The sequence below is a fragment of the Sorex araneus genome, chromosome 2 (genome assembly GCF_027595985.1).
Source record: "Sorex araneus isolate mSorAra2 chromosome 2, mSorAra2.pri, whole genome shotgun sequence".
Taxonomy (NCBI): Eukaryota; Metazoa; Chordata; class Mammalia; order Eulipotyphla; family Soricidae; genus Sorex; species Sorex araneus.
In genome coordinates, this window is record NC_073303.1 from 235,271,935 (window position 1) to 235,288,895 (window position 16,961).

Consider the following 16,961-nt stretch of genomic DNA (forward strand, 5'->3'; position numbering starts at 1 on the left):
GAAAGGAAGGAAGAAAGAAAGAAAGATAGAAAGAAAGAAAGAAAGAAAGAAAGAAAGAAAGAAAGAAAGAAAGAAAGAAAGAAAGAAAGAAAGAAAGAAAGAAAGAAAAAGAAAAAAAGAAAGAAAGAGGGGCTGGAGTGATAGCACAGCAGGTAGGGCATTTGCCTTGCACGCAGCCGACCCAGGTTCGATTCCCAGCATCCCATATGGTCCCCTGAGCACAGCCAGGGGTAATTCCTGAGTGCAGAGCCAGGAGTGACCCCTGAGCATCGCTTGGTGTGACCCAAAGATCAAAAAAAAAAAAAAGAAAGAGAGAGAAAGAAAGGGAAGGGAGGGAGAAAGGAAAGGAAGGAAGGAGAAAGGGAGGAAGGAAGAAAGAAGTGAAAGGAAAGAAAGGAAGAGGGAGCGAGGGAAGGAAAGAAGAGAAAGGAAAAGAAAGGAAAGGAAAGGGCAAATCTGTTTTGCAGAAAATAATAAGGCTCAAAAACAGAGTCCCCCAGGCGCTCTTGCCCGGATGCAGAGGCCCCTGTAAGCGGCGGTCTCACCGTTGATGTAGAGGCTGCGTCTGTCCAGGGTGTAGACGCCCAGCTGGCTAGCGCTGTGGGTCAGCTCACTCACTTCCTGGTACAGCACCTCTCTGTCCAGTCTGAGCCCCGAGGCAGGAGGCCGGTAGGTGCACACGGCGTCCACTCCTGTGGCACTGTCATCTTCCTCAGTCCTGCGGGATGGGACGTGGAAATAGACACCTGAGCTGGGGGGGGGGGTGCCTGGGGCTGACTCCTGGCTCTGTGCTCAGGGATCACTCCTGGTGGGAACTTGGGAGTCCCCCCGGGGTAGCGGGAATCGGCCACATGCAAGGCCAGATCCTCCTCGCTCTCCTGCTCCTGCTGGCCCCAGCGACTGTTCGTTCTCACCTGTCTGTGATCTTGCCTGTGAACCGCTCCCCCTTGCCCCCCGCAGCTCCCCCACCCCCTTCCTCCTGGGAGAGAGGAAAGCATCACCTGAGCAGAATCAGCCTGCAGTCAGAGTACGTCGAGCCCAGGCTAGTTTTCTCAAACAGAGGCTTGAGCTGAGGAGGAGGGTGAGAGAGAGAGGGGGAAAGGTGAGTCCATGGGGGCGGGGGGGGGGAAGAAGGTGGGGAACAAGGTCCCGACCAGGTGGGCCCCGATGGTTTCTTACCAGGTATTGGAGCGTCCTCTGGAGAGAGAGGAACTGGGCCGATCCTGGCTGGCTCATGTTTGGGGTGTAGTGTAGGTTGGTGATGGTAAAATTGAGGGTGAAGGGCACCAGGGCTGAACTGACATCAAAATCTGGACGCGGGGAGAGAGGGGGTGTGTGGAGAGGGAGAGACAGAGAATTAGAGAGAGAGGGAGGGATGGAGAGGGGGGAGAGAGAGAGGGAGAGAGAGAATCAGAGAGGGAAAGACAGGGACAGAGAGGGAGGGAGGGAGGGAGGGAGACTGAGAGACTGGGGGCATTTGGAAGGGGTAGGGGTACTCCGAGCAGTGCTCAGGCTGGACTCCTTGTTCTGTGCTCAGGGATCACTCCTGGGGGTGCTCAGGAGATCATATGCAGCGCTGCGGGTAAGACCAGGGCCAGCTGCGTACCAAGCAAGTGCCTTAAGCCCTAAACTCTCTCTCCAGTCGTAGAAGTTTGAATCCAACTCAAAAGTGTTAACCATCTCACGACAGAGCAAACATAGACGAGTCATGACCATGCCATGTGCGTGTGTCTATTTGGTTTGGGTGCTCAGGGATCACTCCTTCTGGGGCTTGGGGGACCAGGTGGGATGCCGGGGATTGAACCTGCGTCTGACACACACCAGGCCAGTGCCCTCCCCGCTGTGCTATGGCTCCAGCCCCAAGCTGTGGGCGTTCACGTAATGAGGAGAGAGGCCAAGGGCTCGGGTGGTCCATATTGGACCACAAATGCTTGAACAGCCAGAGACCCAAAGTGTTATCAATTTTTGGGGGGGGGTATAGAGGGGCCTGTGCTCAGGGATGTCTTATAGCTCAGGGTGGGGGACACGGGGCGGGGGACCCTGTGTGATGTCGGGGGTTGTCCTGAGACTTGGCACTGTCATTCCCACCTGTGGAGCTGGAGAAGGTCTGTCAGGGGGGTGGAGGTCCAGGCAAGGATGTGGAGGTCACCAGAGCTGCAAGGTAACAACAAGATGTGGTCACCCCTGGGCTATTCCTGGAGCTCGCTGGGTCTGAGACGAGGGCAGTGTGGGGGCGTCTCTGGAGCTGGGGAGGGGCGGGGACACAGGACGCAAGCATCAGGACTTGGTACTCACTGCTCGTGGCCGGGCTCCAGTACCAGTGATTATAACCTGCAGTGGAAAGATAGGAAGTTACCAATGGGGAAGACATTCATTCTTTTGGTTTTTTTTTGGGGGGGAGGTGGAGATTCAGAGGGAGAGACAGAGAGACAGAGAAAGAGGGAGAGAGATCAGAGAGAGAGAGAGAGAGACTGAGAGAGTGAGACCATTTGGAAAGGGTGGGGTGACTCCCAGCAGTACTCAGGGCTGACTCCTAGTTCAGTGCTCAGGGTTCACTCCTAGGGGTACTCAGGAAACCATACGCAGTGCCACGCATGAGACTAGGGCCTTAAGCCCTGAGCTCTCTCTCTAGTTTTAGAAGTTTGAGTCCGGGGCAGGAGCGATAGTACAGCGGGGAGGGCATCTGCCTTGCACGGGGCCATCCCAGGTTCGATCCCCGGCATCCCATATGGCCCCCGAGTACTGCCAGGACTGATTCCTGAGTGCAGGGCCAGGAGAAGCCCCTGAGCATCGCCGTGTGTGACCCCAAATGCCAAAAAAAAAGAAGAAGATAGACAAACTTTGACTCCTTGCGGGGGAGGAAGAGAGAGATACCCCCCAAAGAAATCCGAGCGGAGGGGCCCATATAGGATGCCGGGGATCGAACCCCAGTCGGCCAATTGCAAGGCAAACGCCCTCCCTGCTGTGCATCCTATATGGTCCCCAAAGCACCGCCAGGAGTAATTTCTGAGTGTGGAGTCAGGAGCAAGCCCTGTGCATCACTGGGTGTGATCCAAAAAGAAAAAAAAGAATAAAAGTTTCTCTGACCAAGACCCCAAAGTTGGACGGCAGTGATGGTGGAAAGGAAGTGAGCGCGCGCACAACCAAGCTGCCCTTCAGCGTGGGCGCCAATGGGGAGCAGAAGGACTCAGAAGGACACAGAGAAGCAGGGCCCCGAGAGGAAGCCGGTCAAGAAGAGTCGGTCACCCGCAAGGTCCCACTGCTCTTTCTGGGATCCGGCTATCCACCCCCTCGGAACGCCAGCAGGTGGCGCTGCTCCTGTAGATGACGGCCGAGTCGGCCAACAGCCCAGTCGACATGACACCAAAGCACCTCTCCATCCTGACACTTTATCTTCCTTCCTTCCTTCCTTCCTTCCTTCCTTCCTTCCTTCCTTCCTTCCTTCCTTCCTTCCTTCCTTCCTTCCTTCCTTCCTTCCTTCCTTCCTTCCTTCCTTCCTTCCTTCCTTCCTTCCTTCCTTCCTTCCTTCCTTCCTTCCTTCCTTCCTTCCTTCCTTCCTCTCTTTCTTCCTTTTTTTTTTTTTGCTTTTTGGGTCACACCTGGCGATGCACAGGGGTCACCCTGGCTCTGCACTCAGGAATTACTCCTGGCGGTGCTCAGGGGACCATATGGGATGCTGGGAATCGAACCCCGGTCGGGCTGCGTGCAAGGCAAATGCCCTACCTCTTTCTTCCTTTCTTTCTTCCTCTTCCTTCCTTCTTTCCTTCCTTCCTTCCTTCCTTCCTTCCTTCCTTCCTTCCTTCCTTCCTTTCTCTTTCTCTCTTGCTTCCTTTCTTTCTCTTTCTCTCTCTCTTTCTTTCTTTCTTTCTCTCTTGCTTTCTTTCTTTCTCTCTTCTTTCTTTCTCTCTCTTTCTTCCTTCATTCCTTCCTTCCTTCTTTCTTTCTTTCTTTCTTTCTTTCTTTCTTTCTTTCTTTCTTTCTTTCTTTCTTTCTTTCTTTCTTTCTTTCTTTCTTTCTTTCTTTCTCTTTCTTGCTTTCTTTCTCTCTCTTTCTTTCTTCCTTCCTTTCTTCTTTCTTTCTTTCTTTCTTTCTTTCTTTCTTTCTTTCTTTCTTTCTTTCTTTCTTTCTTTCTTTCTTTCTTTCTTTCTTTCTTTCTTTCTTTCTTTCTTTCTTTCTTTCTTTCTTTCTTTCTCTCTTTCCCTTTTGAGTCATACTGGCGATGCTCAGAGGTTTCTCCTGGCTCTGGCTCTGCTAGAGGTGTCAGGGGAACCCTATGGGCTGCTGAGGATTGAACCTGGGTCAGCTGCATGCAAGACAAATGCCCAATCTGCTGTCCTATTGCTCTGGCCCTAGCATCCTGAGATTTCTGATTTGTCTTTCAGCCACATCTAGCAGTGCTCAGGGCTGACTCTGGCTCTGTGCTCAGGGCTGACTCCTGGTGCAGCCCGGGGAACCCTATGAGGTGCTGGGGGTTAAATCCAGGTCAACTGTGTGCAAGGCCAGCGTCTTCCCCTCTGTACTAGTGCTCCAGCCCTGTGTGATCTTATTTTCTTTTTTAAGGGGTTCTGAAGAGAGAGAACTAACACTCCACGTGAACGGACGCAGAGACATTGGAAAGGCATTGGGGGAAGCTGGGAGGGGGGCAGGGGTCACAGAGCTGCTCACCGTTGACACAGAGACTGCTCCTGTCCAGAGTGTAGGGGCCCAGGTGGGTAGCGTCCTGTGTTTGCTGGCTCAGCTCCCAGTATAGACGTTCTCGGTCCAGCCTGAACCCCGGGGGGCCCGGCTGGTAGCTACAGACGACATCGACTCCGGTAACTGCTCCCTCCTTCTCAGGCCTGGGGAGCACAGGGAAGGCGCATTGGCGACCGGCAGACCCCAGAGAACACTCCTTCCATTGCTTCCCTGGATGTTAGCGGTGGTGGAGTCTGGGCCACACCCAGCAGCGCTCAGGAATTACTTCCGGTGCCGAGCTGGAGGGTCATCCTGGTGGTGCTGGGGGATCCCATGGGGCCGGGGTGGAACCCAGACTTCTCACATGTAAAGCTGGCACTCAGGCCTTCGAGCAAACCCGCACAGCCCCTGGACAGTGCTTCTTTAAGTATGTAGAGAGCGGGGCTGGAGCGATAGCACAGCGGGGAGGGCGTTTGCCTGGCACGCAGCTGACTTGGGTTCAGTCCCCGACATTCCATATGGTCCCCAAGCACTGCCAGGAGTAATTCCTGAGCGCAGAGCCATGAGTAACCCCTGAGCGCAGAGCCAGGTGTAACCCCTGAGCATCGCTGGGTGTGACCCAAAAAGCAAAAAAAAAAAAAAAAGGAATGTAAAGGGTGGGGCTGGGCCAGCGCTATTGGACAGCGGGAAAGGTGCTTGTCTTGCACACAGTCTACCTGGGTTCGATCCCGGCATCACTGATGGTCCCTTGAGCCCTGCTGGGAATGATCCCTGAGCACTGCCAGGTGTGCACCCCACCCTCAACCCCCGAAAACCCCAAATAAATTTTTTTTAAAAGGTGGGGTTGGAGGTACAGCCCCCAAACAACCACCACAGGAAACTGCAATCTAATGTGCCCAAACGAACGCAGTATTTGCATTTTGTTTCCCTTCCGCCCAGTGTAGATGTCCTAGGGTCAAGTCCCGAACTTTGTTCAGGCTGCACTATCGGAGCTCCAGTGTCCCACGCTGGTCCTCCAGCTGGTGAGAGGAAGCAGTTTGGGAACTCTGGGGACACCCCTGGCAGAGATGCTGCACTGGCGGGTGCAAAACCAGCCCTCCCTTTGTGCTTGTCTTGGTTTGGAGCTCGTGAGGGGCTGGGGTTCGAACCCGGGCCTCCTACCTGCTGAGTCTCTGTAGCCTTGATCCCCCAAACTGAGAAGTGCCCAGGGACTGGACCCTCTGGAGTCTAGGGTTCCAAGAGTCTAGAGTCTCTCTCTCCCTTTACAGTCAACTCGTCACCAGAGAACAGAGAGGTTGTGCGGCTTTCCCCCGGCCACACAGCCAGCACGAGTTTCCACATCAGGCCCTTGGGTCTGCTCTGCTCCAAGGAGCTGAGACTCACAGGCTAATGCACAATGTGAGCGGAGTCTGGGGTGATGCTTGGTGGGGGGGGCCCATCTCACCTGAGCCAGGTGAGTTGGCAGCTTTCGTAGAGAGGCCCGACGCTGCTGTTCTTCAACAGAGACCCCAGCTGGGGAACAAGGAGAGGCCGGTGAGCTGGGGGCCCTGGAAGCCAGGCTGGGGCAGGGGGCAGGGCTGGGGGTGTGGGGGGCTCACCAGGCCCTGCAGGGATCTCTCGGTGGCCTTGAAGATCGACGAGCCGGAGTTCCCCATGTCGTCCCTGTAGCGCAGGTTGGTGATGGTGAAGTTGACGGTGAAAAGCATCAAGGAGGAAACCGCAGCTGCAAAGAGGAGCCAGTGTGGAGTCAGCCCTGGGCCCCCCCCACCCAGGACCTGCAGCACTGTGTTAGGGTCTGGTCAGATGGCCCTTGTCTATGGCTCTCCGGAAGCCTCCTACCACCTAGGTTAACCCCCAGCCCTGCCAGGGTCCCTGAGATGTGCCTGATATGGTGATTTGGTTTGTTCGTGTTTTGGGCCCACTTGGCAGTGCTCTGGGTTGACTTGTGGCTCTGTGCTCAGGGATCACTCCTGGAAGGGCTTGGGGACCCTCTGGGGTGCTGGAGGGGGTCAAACCCAGATCAGCTGTGTGCAAGGCAAGAGCCATCCCTGCTGTACTACACTCCAGCCTAACATATTTTTTTGGGGGGGTGTTGTTCTTTGGGGACACACCTGGCGGTGCTTTGGGATTACTCCTGGCTCTGTGCTCAAAATTTACTCCTCTGTGCTCAGAGGACCCTATGGGATTCCAGGGACCAAACTAGGGTCAGCCACATGCAAGGCAGTTGACTGGCTATGTTATTGCTTCAGCCTCCATGTTTCTGCCCTTAGACCTGCTTTATGAGATGTCTCCCAGGAAATGAACTGACTCTACAGTCCAGCAGATTCTTTTCTAGGCTTATACACCTTCAAGAATGAGAGACGTCGCCTCCCAATAGACACTTGTATGCAGCAGCATAATTCAAAAGAGCATTTGGAAGGTCCACTTGGCCAGCCCCAGACTCCCCAGATAGATGGAGAGAAATAGGTAAAGGCCTAGAATGGGAATAAAAACGATTTTTCCTCCTGGAGCTGGGGATTGAACCCAGGGCTTCAGTCAGGCAAGGCCAGCACCCTGCTGCTGAGACACATCCCTGCCTGAGCAACCCAGACAATGAAATTATTATCCGTCCATCCACATAGAAGGAAGTTCCAACATCTGCAACATGGGCGAGTCTTAAAGACATTACGGTAGTGAATTATCCACTCATTCTAGTAAAATGTTAGTAGAAGCTTATACTTTGTTACTGGGTTAATTTATCTCATTTTCACTTGAACATTTTTATTCCCTATTATAGGGAATGTGCTATTTTAATTGTAACTATGCCAATATATTTATCTAGAGGCTTTGCTGCCATTTTTGTCTTTTAAGAAATTTTCATTGTCGGGGGTGGGGGGGATGGGATTGGGGGGTGGGAGGGATACTGGGTTCATCAGTGGTGGAGAATGGGCAATGGTGGAGGGATGGGTTCTTGAACATTGTATGACAGAAACACAAGCACGAAAATGTGTAAATCTGTAACTGTACCCTGATGGCGATTCACTAATAAAAAAAAATAATAAACTAAAAAAAAAAAGAAATTTTCATTGCCAAGAAATGCTGGATAAAATTTTTTCCTTCCAGTTAGTGTTGGGTATTTTTGTTTATCAAGTACTCTATAGCTTTGAGACTTTGAAATGATAAATATTCATGGTATATAAAGAAGCACGATACATAAACATATGATCTTAATAACATAATGGATGTTTAGGTGTGTAGGTAAATAGGACCTAGAAGGACATGTCAGACATAACTGCGTGTAATTGTGTATGACTGTTCTCTGCTTCTTTTTTCCATTTCCTATTCACATGCTAACTTCCAAAAAATATATAAGTATTTTAAAAACCTGAAAAAAGAAAGACATTATGGTAAATGGAATAAGGCACATGTGTGTGCTCATACAGGTTAGGCAGTGCGAATCCACTCCATGACTGTAATGGGCAGATTCACAGACACATGAGGTAGGTCAGGTGACCAGGGAGTAAGGAAGGTGTGTGTGTGGGGTGAGAGTGTAATGGTCTCACAGCTCTTAAATTTGGGGGTGACAGGAGAGAGAGAGCCCAGGGTGAAGGCACTTGCCTTGCATGTGGCCAATCCCAATTCAATGCCTGACTCTCCCTGGGGTTCCCAAGCACCACCAGGGGTCAGCCACAGCCCCTGAACACTGACAGGTGTGGCTTAGCTCCTCCCCGCCCAATTATTTTAGGAGACAGTGGCAATTAATTCATGGCACTCTGAACATCATCAATGCCCCATGCACCAATTCTTTGAAAATGCTAAAAATAGCCATCAGATGCCTCTGCTCCCCCCGCCCATGCTCTGACTACAGCAAAGAACCGAGAAAAAGCAAAGCCTTACTTGTTTCTGGGGCCAAGCTCCCAGACGCCAGGGTAGAGCTCTCGGGAGTGTCCGGGGCGCTGACGGTGACGAGGAAGCTCGATTCCGTGGCAGCTACATGCGTGGTCTCGGGTGTGGTGGTTCCCAGTCCAGGGGTCAGGCTCAATCCTTCCCCCTGACTCTTTTTGGGGGTGGTGGGGCTCTGTGATGGCCCCCAGGTCATAATATCCCTTGTGACAGTCTGGGACACTGCCGGGGGTCCGACTGAAGTCACAGGGGCTGGGGGGCGGGAACTCCAGGAGGTGTCCATGGGAGGTGGCTCCTGGCTTGTGGCTGAGGGGACACTGGTGGGGCTGAGGACATCCGAGGAGGTGGACAGAGAGGAGGGACTTGTACTGCTGGGCGAGAGGGAGGAAGTTGAGGGAGCCGTGGACAGGGCCGTGGCAGGGCTGGTGGGGGGTGAGGACGTTTGTGGAAAGAGGCCTGGTGAGGCCATTGACCCTCCGTGGCTACTGCTGGTCCCAGGGGTGACGGGGACGGTGGCAGATGATGCTGTTTCTGGAAGGCCATGGGTCTCGGTCTGGGCCACAGGAGCTGAGCTGGTGTCCAGCTCGGGTCGGGGGATCAGCGAGCTGGACGTGGCCTCTGGGACAGGAGGAAAAACCGTGGAAGTCGGGACATGGGTGCTTGTCTCAGTAAGCCCCGTGGTCTCTGGTTTCCCAGGAGCCGGAGTCGGTGTCAGCGAACCAGGGGCCTGGGAGGCCACCGTTGGGGCAGTTGACCCGGCTTCAGGGCGGGAGGGAAGTGAAGAGGACGCTACAGCCTGCGTGGTCCACACGCTTCTGAGTTCAGGCTCTCCAGTGGAGACCGTTGGGGTTGGGGCAGCTGAACTGTGTCCGGTGCCTGGATGGGTCACCCAGGAGGAGGTGGTCTCATCTGTTGGAGTCCAGAAGGGGATGCTGACCCCCGCCCTGGGAGTGGATAAGACCACTGGCCCACTGGTCGGAGCGGGGACAGTCGATGTCATCTGAGCCTCAGGAGGTGTAGACGAAGCTGGTTGGCTGGGAACCACGGTCTGAGTTGGACTAGCAGCCCCTGTCTCGGTCCTGGAACTAGCCACATGCGAGGTCACGCTCTGTGGTTCGCCCGGGGTAGCCGTTGGTGTCAGGAATGTGGAGCTGGCCTCTGTCCCTGGGCTGGTGGGGAAGGCAGGGGTGGTGTCCACTTCATTTGGGAGGGTGCTGTGGGTAAGGACCGGGGGGCTGCCCTCGGCAACTCGGGTGGGCCCTGAGATTGTGCCATGTGGCTCCACTGGGGTTAGCCTCTGTGTCGGGGCAGCCCAGGTTTCTGACTCAGAATGGGGCTCCCCGGAGACCGGGCTCTCGCTGGGGCCTGTGGAGAGCGTCAGAGGTGGGGCGGTGGTGCCCACCTCAGCCACGGAGCTGGGAATCGTGGCCCCTGAACTCTCCGTTTCTGGGACATAGGGTGGCCAAGTGGAAGCTGGGGCAGCCAGGCTGGTGACTGATCCAGTGGGTGATTGATCCTGGGACAGCGTGGGGGTTGCCCCCGGCGCTCTTGCCTCTGTCTCTGCAGCATCTGTGGTCCAAGAGACTGTGCTCTCTGGCTCCAGACTGGAGTCTGTCTGAGCTGAGACCATAGCGCTGGGATGGGGAGCCCCGGAAACTGTGGGGTGCAGCTCAGAGGTGGAACCACCCAGGGCCGGGAAGGCGGTGCTGGTCTGTGTCTCAGAAATGGGCACTCGTGAGGTGAACAGCCCTGGTGTGGCCGGAGCAGAGGAACCAGCTTCCACGCTGGGGGTGGGGGGTGTCGAGGGGGCACTGTGGGAGGCCTCCGGGGACCCTGTGCTCATCTCTGCACTGGGGGAGATGGTGAGAAGGATAGTCCCAGTCTGGGTGCCCCCAGAATGTGTGGCTCCAGCCACGGTGGCGAGGGGGGAGTTTGACAGTGGCAGAGTTGGGTGAGTTGGGCTGACCTTCACCCCAGAACTGGTCACCAGGGGCACTTCCCCGCCGGCCCCGCTGGGAGAAGCCATGGATGTGGTCGGCGCCCAACTGGCAGGTGCTCTGGAATGGGTGAACCACGAGGCTGTGGTGGCTGGTGTGGCAGGAGAGAGGGACTGCGTGGGGATGGGGGTGACCGTGTGGGTGTCCACCCCAGGACGAGTGGCTGGTGAGGTCCAGGCTCCGGGTGCATGGGGGGAGATGTAGGTGGTCGGAACAGTGGATGAGCCCGTTTCTGTCTCAAGGCTGGAGGCCACGGAAAGTGTCACGCCCGACTCATCACGGGGCCCTGTGGTGGTTGTCCTGGGATGTGGGGAGCTGAGCTCTGTGGGAGACGTGGCCGAGGAGATGTTTGCGGCTGGGTCACGCCAAGTTGGAGAAGGCGACTCGGCTTCAGTCCCAGAACTCGTAACCACTGGGAGTGTGACATGTGGGGATGTGTCTGATGTGCTGAGGGCATCCGTTGTGTGAGAGGAGGGGGTCCACGGAATTGTAGGCTCCGGCCCCTCGGGGGAGGTAGTCCAAATTGGGGCCACAGAACTGGCTGCCACCCCAGGGTGGGTGACTGGTGAGGCTTCTAGCTCCGGCTTGCGGGACGCATTCATCCCCAGGAGGGACGTGGTACCCAGATCCCCTGCCCCAGATGTGATGTCGGTGGTGACCCGTGCAGTTTCCAGGGTCACTGTGTGAACAGTTGGGCCCCCGTCTGCTCTAGAACTGCTCTCCGATGCGGTCACAAGCTCTGGAACCCCACGGGAGGGAGGTGGCATTTGTGGGGACGAACTTCTGGGTGTCCCAGGATGGGTGACTGAGCCCACACTCATCTCGGTGATGTGGGTCTCAGTCCCAGCACCTGGGGTCGGGGAGGATGCAGTCTCTGATTGTTCGTAGGAAAGAACTGGGGTGGTCCCTGGTGTGTCCGTGCTCGAGTCCGTCCCAGGCCTGGTAAACACCGAGTCTAGCGTCTCTGTGGCCTGAGAAGGAACATCTGGTTTTGGGGTGCTGATTCCTGGAGATCTCGTGTGGTCTGTCTCATCTGATGTGGCCCAGGGAGTCGGTGTCCCCAGAAGGGAAAGAGAGGCCGTGGGAAGCAGTGAGGTGGTCGGGGTGGTCTTCAGGGCTGGGCCCATGCTCTCATCCTTCTCTGTGCCCCCTGTCGGCTGTCCTGTTAGTAATTATACAAAGGACATACAATGTGGACCATTACTGTGTATTGGACTGGCAAGAAGTTAGTCAGAAAGAAAGAGTCAGACATAGAAAGATCGCACTCATATGTGGAATATAAAGTAGCATAATGGGAGACTAACACCCAAGAGTAGTAGAGATAAGAACCAGGAGGTCTGCCCCACAGCTTGGAAACTGGCCTCACATGCTGGGGGAAAAGGCAGCAGAGATAGAGAAGGGAACACCTAGTAGAGAATGTTGGGAGGACCCACGCAGGTTAAAAGCTGCGTGCCAAAAGTATACTATAGACCAAACATGATGGCCACTTAATACCTCTATTGCAAACTACAACATCCAACAGGAGAGAGAACAAAAGGGAATGCCCTGCTGCAGAGGCAGGGTGGGGTGGTGGGGGTTGGGGTGGGGGTAGTGGGAGGGATACTGGGAACATTTGTGGAGGAGAATGGGCACTGGTGGAGGGATGTAAACAAAATGCAAACATGAAAGTTCATAAGTTTGTAACTGTACCTCTTGGCGATTCACTAATAAAAATTTTTAAAAAAAGTTACAGCCCTAGGAAGAAAGATCTCTTTTGTGCTTGAGTTGTTTTATGTCAGACAAAGAAATGATGATGACATTTTCCATCCCTTACAAGGTTACTTTATCACCTACCACTATTACTGTGCTTATTACTATTACTGTTACTTTGATTACTACAATTAGTGTGATTACTACTATTACTACTACTGTGATCACTACTATTACTGCAATTACTATCATTACTGTAATTACTACTATTACTGTGATCACTACTATTATTGTGATTACTACTATTACTACTATTGCTGTGATCACTACCTATTACTGTGATTATGACTATGCCCACTATTACTGCAATTACTATTACTACTCTTACTGCTATTACTACTGTTACTACCTCAGTCACCTCCTCCCAATTATTCTTACTGTTGCTACTATTTCTACAATGTGAAGATTATTACTACTTCCTGGCAAACTTTCCAAATCCAGTTCAATTGTGATTTCCTAACAAAGGGCTTATCTTCAACATAAACATGGCATTCACAAAGCTGGGTAACAAAAACAAAAGCAAGAGGGAAAAAATATCTAAGCAAAGTACCCCCAGAGAGAAGAGATGAACAGAACAGGCATTACTTCCTATGAGGAAATAGAGATGGCCACCAGACTTATGAAAGATTGTTCACCATCACTAATTATTGAGGATTGTCAGAGGAAATCTGACAATGAGATAGGAATTGGAGAGGTTGTCCAGTGGGTAGGGTATTTGCCTTGCTTGAAGCTGACTTAGGTTTGATCCTGGGCATCCCATAACAGTCCCCGTAGTCCACGAGGAGTGATTTCCTGAGTGCAGAGCCAGGAATACTCCCTAGGAACTGCTGAGTGTGACCCCCAAGACACAGCAGCCCTCCAAATGACAACGAGATATCTCACACCAGTGAGAATGGGCTTCATCATAAAGGATGAAACTACCGGCATTGGTGGCAATGTGGGAAAAAGGTGGCTCCACATTCATCATGGTAATCAATGACCATGAACATTTTTTCATAAACCTGGTGAGATATACATCCCGGTTCTGTGTGGAGACATCCCAGGAAATTAGAAATAGAACTTCCATCTGATCCCACGATTCCTGGGCATTGACCCCAAGAACTCTAGAGCCTTAATCCACTAAAGGACACGTGGTCCCCTTTGTTCACCACGGCCTTCTTCCCAACAGCCACAGTCTGTCAGAAGCCACCCAAGCATCCATCAGCTGATGAGTAGATTCACGAAACTGTTGGTCTCACTACATGCCAGCCTACAATTCAGCGATAAGAAAAGACTCGTGTCCCCGCGTTCTCTCTTGAGCGCATTATTCTTACTATTCTCTCTCCCACTTATCCCTTCCTCCTTCCCTCAGAAACCTCTGAGTAAAATCTATTTACTTCAAAAAAAAAAAAAAAGACTCGTGTAATTTGCTACCGTCCGGATGAAACTGGAGGGCATCCTGCTAAGTGATGTGACCCAGAAGGAATTAGGAACCAATCCCCAAAAGATTTCATTCGTTTGTGGATGGGATAGTCCCCAATAGAAATAAACCCTGAGGAAGAAACAACTGAATAGTTTTCTCTGGTGACAAGGTGGGAAGGAGGCAGTGAAAGGGACAATAGGTGTGGGATTTGTGACACCAGTGGGGACAATAGTGTAGTAGCAGTGCAAGTATAAAGCAGTAATATGGAAGCTATTGTAAACCCCAAATGGTCAAATAAAAATAAGACAACTTCCTCTCTATACTTCTACAGTTGAAATCAAATGTAGGTTCATTGTCTATGTTTTAAATGTGGTGGTTTTTTTGCATCAATTATTTCATTCCTTCATTACTGTTTCCCTATGACTGTCTTCTCCTAATTTGGTACTCAAAGAGTATCACAGCCAAGTATTTTTTAACCCTATTCCCAGTTTTCAGTGCCACCTCTAACAGTGAGGAAGCTCTTTTTTTTTGGGGGGGGGGTCATATCTGGCGATGCACAGGGGTTACTCCTGGCTTTACACTCAGGAATTACTCCTGGCGGTGCTTAGGGGACCATATGAGATGCTGGGAATGGAATCTGAGTCAGCCAGGTACAAGGCAAATGCCCTAACCGCTGTGCTATTGCTCCAGCCCCTGAGCAAGCTCTTAACAAGCATCACTAGACTATTCTGGCTGGCTGGGTTGGATCTATGAATTGGGCGTGTCCAACCTTGAACTCAACATGTTATCAAGTATGGATGCTCACTGGGTAAGAAAGAACCAGCAAACCCAGAGAAGCCCAGGACAGACCCACCTCAGGCTTCCTTGAAAGGAAACAGAATTGTTCCTCTCTCCAGAAAGGAGATAAGACAGTGAGCTGCTGTGAACATACCGCTGAGAGTGGCTGATGGTGTGGATGCCAGGGAAGGTGGGACTGACTCAGACGTGCCTCCAGGTCCTGTTGCATGAGGTGTCTGTGTGATGCGTTCCACAACACCATCGGTCCCTGTGGGGAAGACAATGAAAGTCATTTACTGCTGCCAGCAGGTAAACACTGTTGAAATGGATCCAGTCAATGGAACAGCTCAACCCTCTCAAGTCCACCTCTATGCAGTGAAGACAGCTGACATGTGCTAAATGACCACATTTTCCACAGATTCGTCTGTCCACTAAGTCTTCTGGCTTTCCTTCCATTCATCCCCACGTCTCCCAAACTCTCCCACTCTACCTTCTACCTTATTTTTTTTTGGGGGGGTCGCACCTGGAGATGCTCAGGGCTTACTTCTGGCTCTACACTCAGGAATTACTCCTGGCAGTGCTCAGAGGACCATACGGGATGCTGGAGATCAAATCTGGGTTGGCCGCATGAAAGGCAAGTACTCCCTGCTGTACTATCGCTCTGACCCCTCTACCATTTCTCGTTCAACACTCTTTAAACAAATCTTTGCAACATTGACATTTTTCCTTTTTCCTTTCCTTCCCAAATGTTTGGTGTTTGCTTTTTTTGGGGGGAGGGGAGTCACACCTGACTATGCTCAGGCCTTACTCCTGGCTCTGTGCTTAGGGATCACTACCAGCAGGCTCAGGGGTGTTGGGGATTGAACCCAGGCCAGCTGTGTGCAAGGCAAGTGCCGTTCCTCCTGTACTATCACTTCAGTGCCTCAAACACTTTCTTCAATCCTTTCTTTGAATCTCCTTACCATCCACTCACACCCACCCCAGGCCCCCTCTGCCTATACATGCCTCCTTTCTTCTTTCTTGCATCCCTTCATCCCTTTTATTCTTGCATCCTTCCAATCACACTTAACCCTCCTTGGAATCCCACACCCCACTCGCTTACCAAACCTCGAGTGATGCCACCACTAAGCCCACGGATTCGAGTGTGTGGTCATCCATGCATCTAATTTTAGTGCATACCCACCAAACCAAACCGATGGGGGGTGCCAGTTCAGTCGGTGGCTAAAAGCTCCCCACCAGGCAAGCGTGAGCCTGAACTTGCTCCCTGGTGCCACGTACAAGCATTAGTGGCTCTGAGAGCGTGATCTCTACAGAGCCAGGTGTGTGTCCAAGCTCCACCAGTGAAAGTGCTCAGCCCCCAGCAAGCAATGCAACAACATTATGCGTGAGCACCACAGTGACCCTGTGGGAGCACCACCATGCAGAGAGTGCAACACCAGCCCACCCCCAGCAGGTGTGTAAGCACTGCAGTTGTGACCCCGGCGAGCCTCACGACCAAGTGCGTGTGTGAACCCCCAGTCAGCGCCATAGCAACAAAAGAGAGCGGGGAGGGGGAAACATTTGACAGGAGGTCAAGTTACCTCCCTGTAGGCATTGTCCACAGACATGGGGGAGATCAGGGGACAGAAAAAGAAAAGCTTCTTATGAGCCCCCAAGAGCAGAAGCGTTTAGCTCCTTACTTGTCAGTGGAGTAGAATATGAAGGAACTTGAGTAGCTCTGGTCCCGGTTCCCGAGTCAACACTCTCTGTCTCTCTGGTCACTGGGTTGGGTGATCCAGTGGTCCGTACTGTGGGGAGCCACGTCTGCAAAGTGCTGGCCATGTCCAAGGGTCCTTCTTTGGAGCTGGTCTCTGCCCCCACGCTGGTGCCTCCAGGAAGTGGGGTAGTTGGAAAGTAACTAATGCTTTGGAGGGCTGAATTGCTAGAAGAGTCCACGGAAGTGAAGGTGGGCGAGGATGAGGAATCAGATGAAGGCCAGGTCGCAGAAATGGTGGACTCCAGAGCACCCCCAGGGCCTGACTGCGTGGACGAAAGGGGATTAGCTGAGGAGGCTGCTGAGCTGATGCCCAGCATTGGGGTGGTGTTGAGGGAAGCCGTGGCCTCCGTGGCCTCCATGGTCTCCCTGGCCTCCGTGGCCAGTGTTTCCATGGAAGGGATCACGGAAGGCAACACAGTTGCCTTAGGTCGAGCAGTACTTTCTGAAACAGTGCTGGAGTCGGAGGTGGACAAAGCAGAGCCAGTAGCCAAGGCTGAGGTGACATCAGTGATGGCTTCAGTGTCTGGTGGGGACGAAGGTAGGTCTGTTCTGGGGATCATCTCAGAAGAGGGGACATCCGACCCAGGACTCTTTAAATGATGGGGGGATGCAGTAGATGATGGTGGGTATGTGGGCGAGGCAGTCTGGGAGCTCCCGATTATGTGTGGGGAGCTCGACTGAGTCGTCCGATGGGGAAGGGGCTTTGTCTCTGCTGGGGTCGTAC

At 52.9% G+C, this 16,961-nt stretch overlaps 1 protein-coding gene across 1 annotated transcript in view; it reads right to left on the bottom strand.

The window, feature by feature from the left end:
* The window catches only part of LOC101550112 (mucin-16), a 78,923-nt gene that overhangs the window by 43,850 nt on the left and 18,112 nt on the right, over window positions 1-16,961 (bottom strand). The window contains 12 exon segments of the mRNA XM_055124636.1: window positions 546-718; window positions 1,002-1,069; window positions 1,180-1,310; window positions 2,089-2,107; window positions 2,285-2,331; window positions 4,666-4,905; window positions 5,955-6,046; window positions 6,119-6,186; window positions 6,273-6,397; window positions 8,551-9,240; window positions 14,636-14,749; window positions 16,161-16,659. Of these exon segments, the coding sequence (XP_054980611.1) occupies window positions 546-718; window positions 1,002-1,069; window positions 1,180-1,310; window positions 2,089-2,107; window positions 2,285-2,331; window positions 4,666-4,905; window positions 5,955-6,046; window positions 6,119-6,186; window positions 6,273-6,397; window positions 8,551-9,240; window positions 14,636-14,749; window positions 16,161-16,659 (2,266 nt within the window).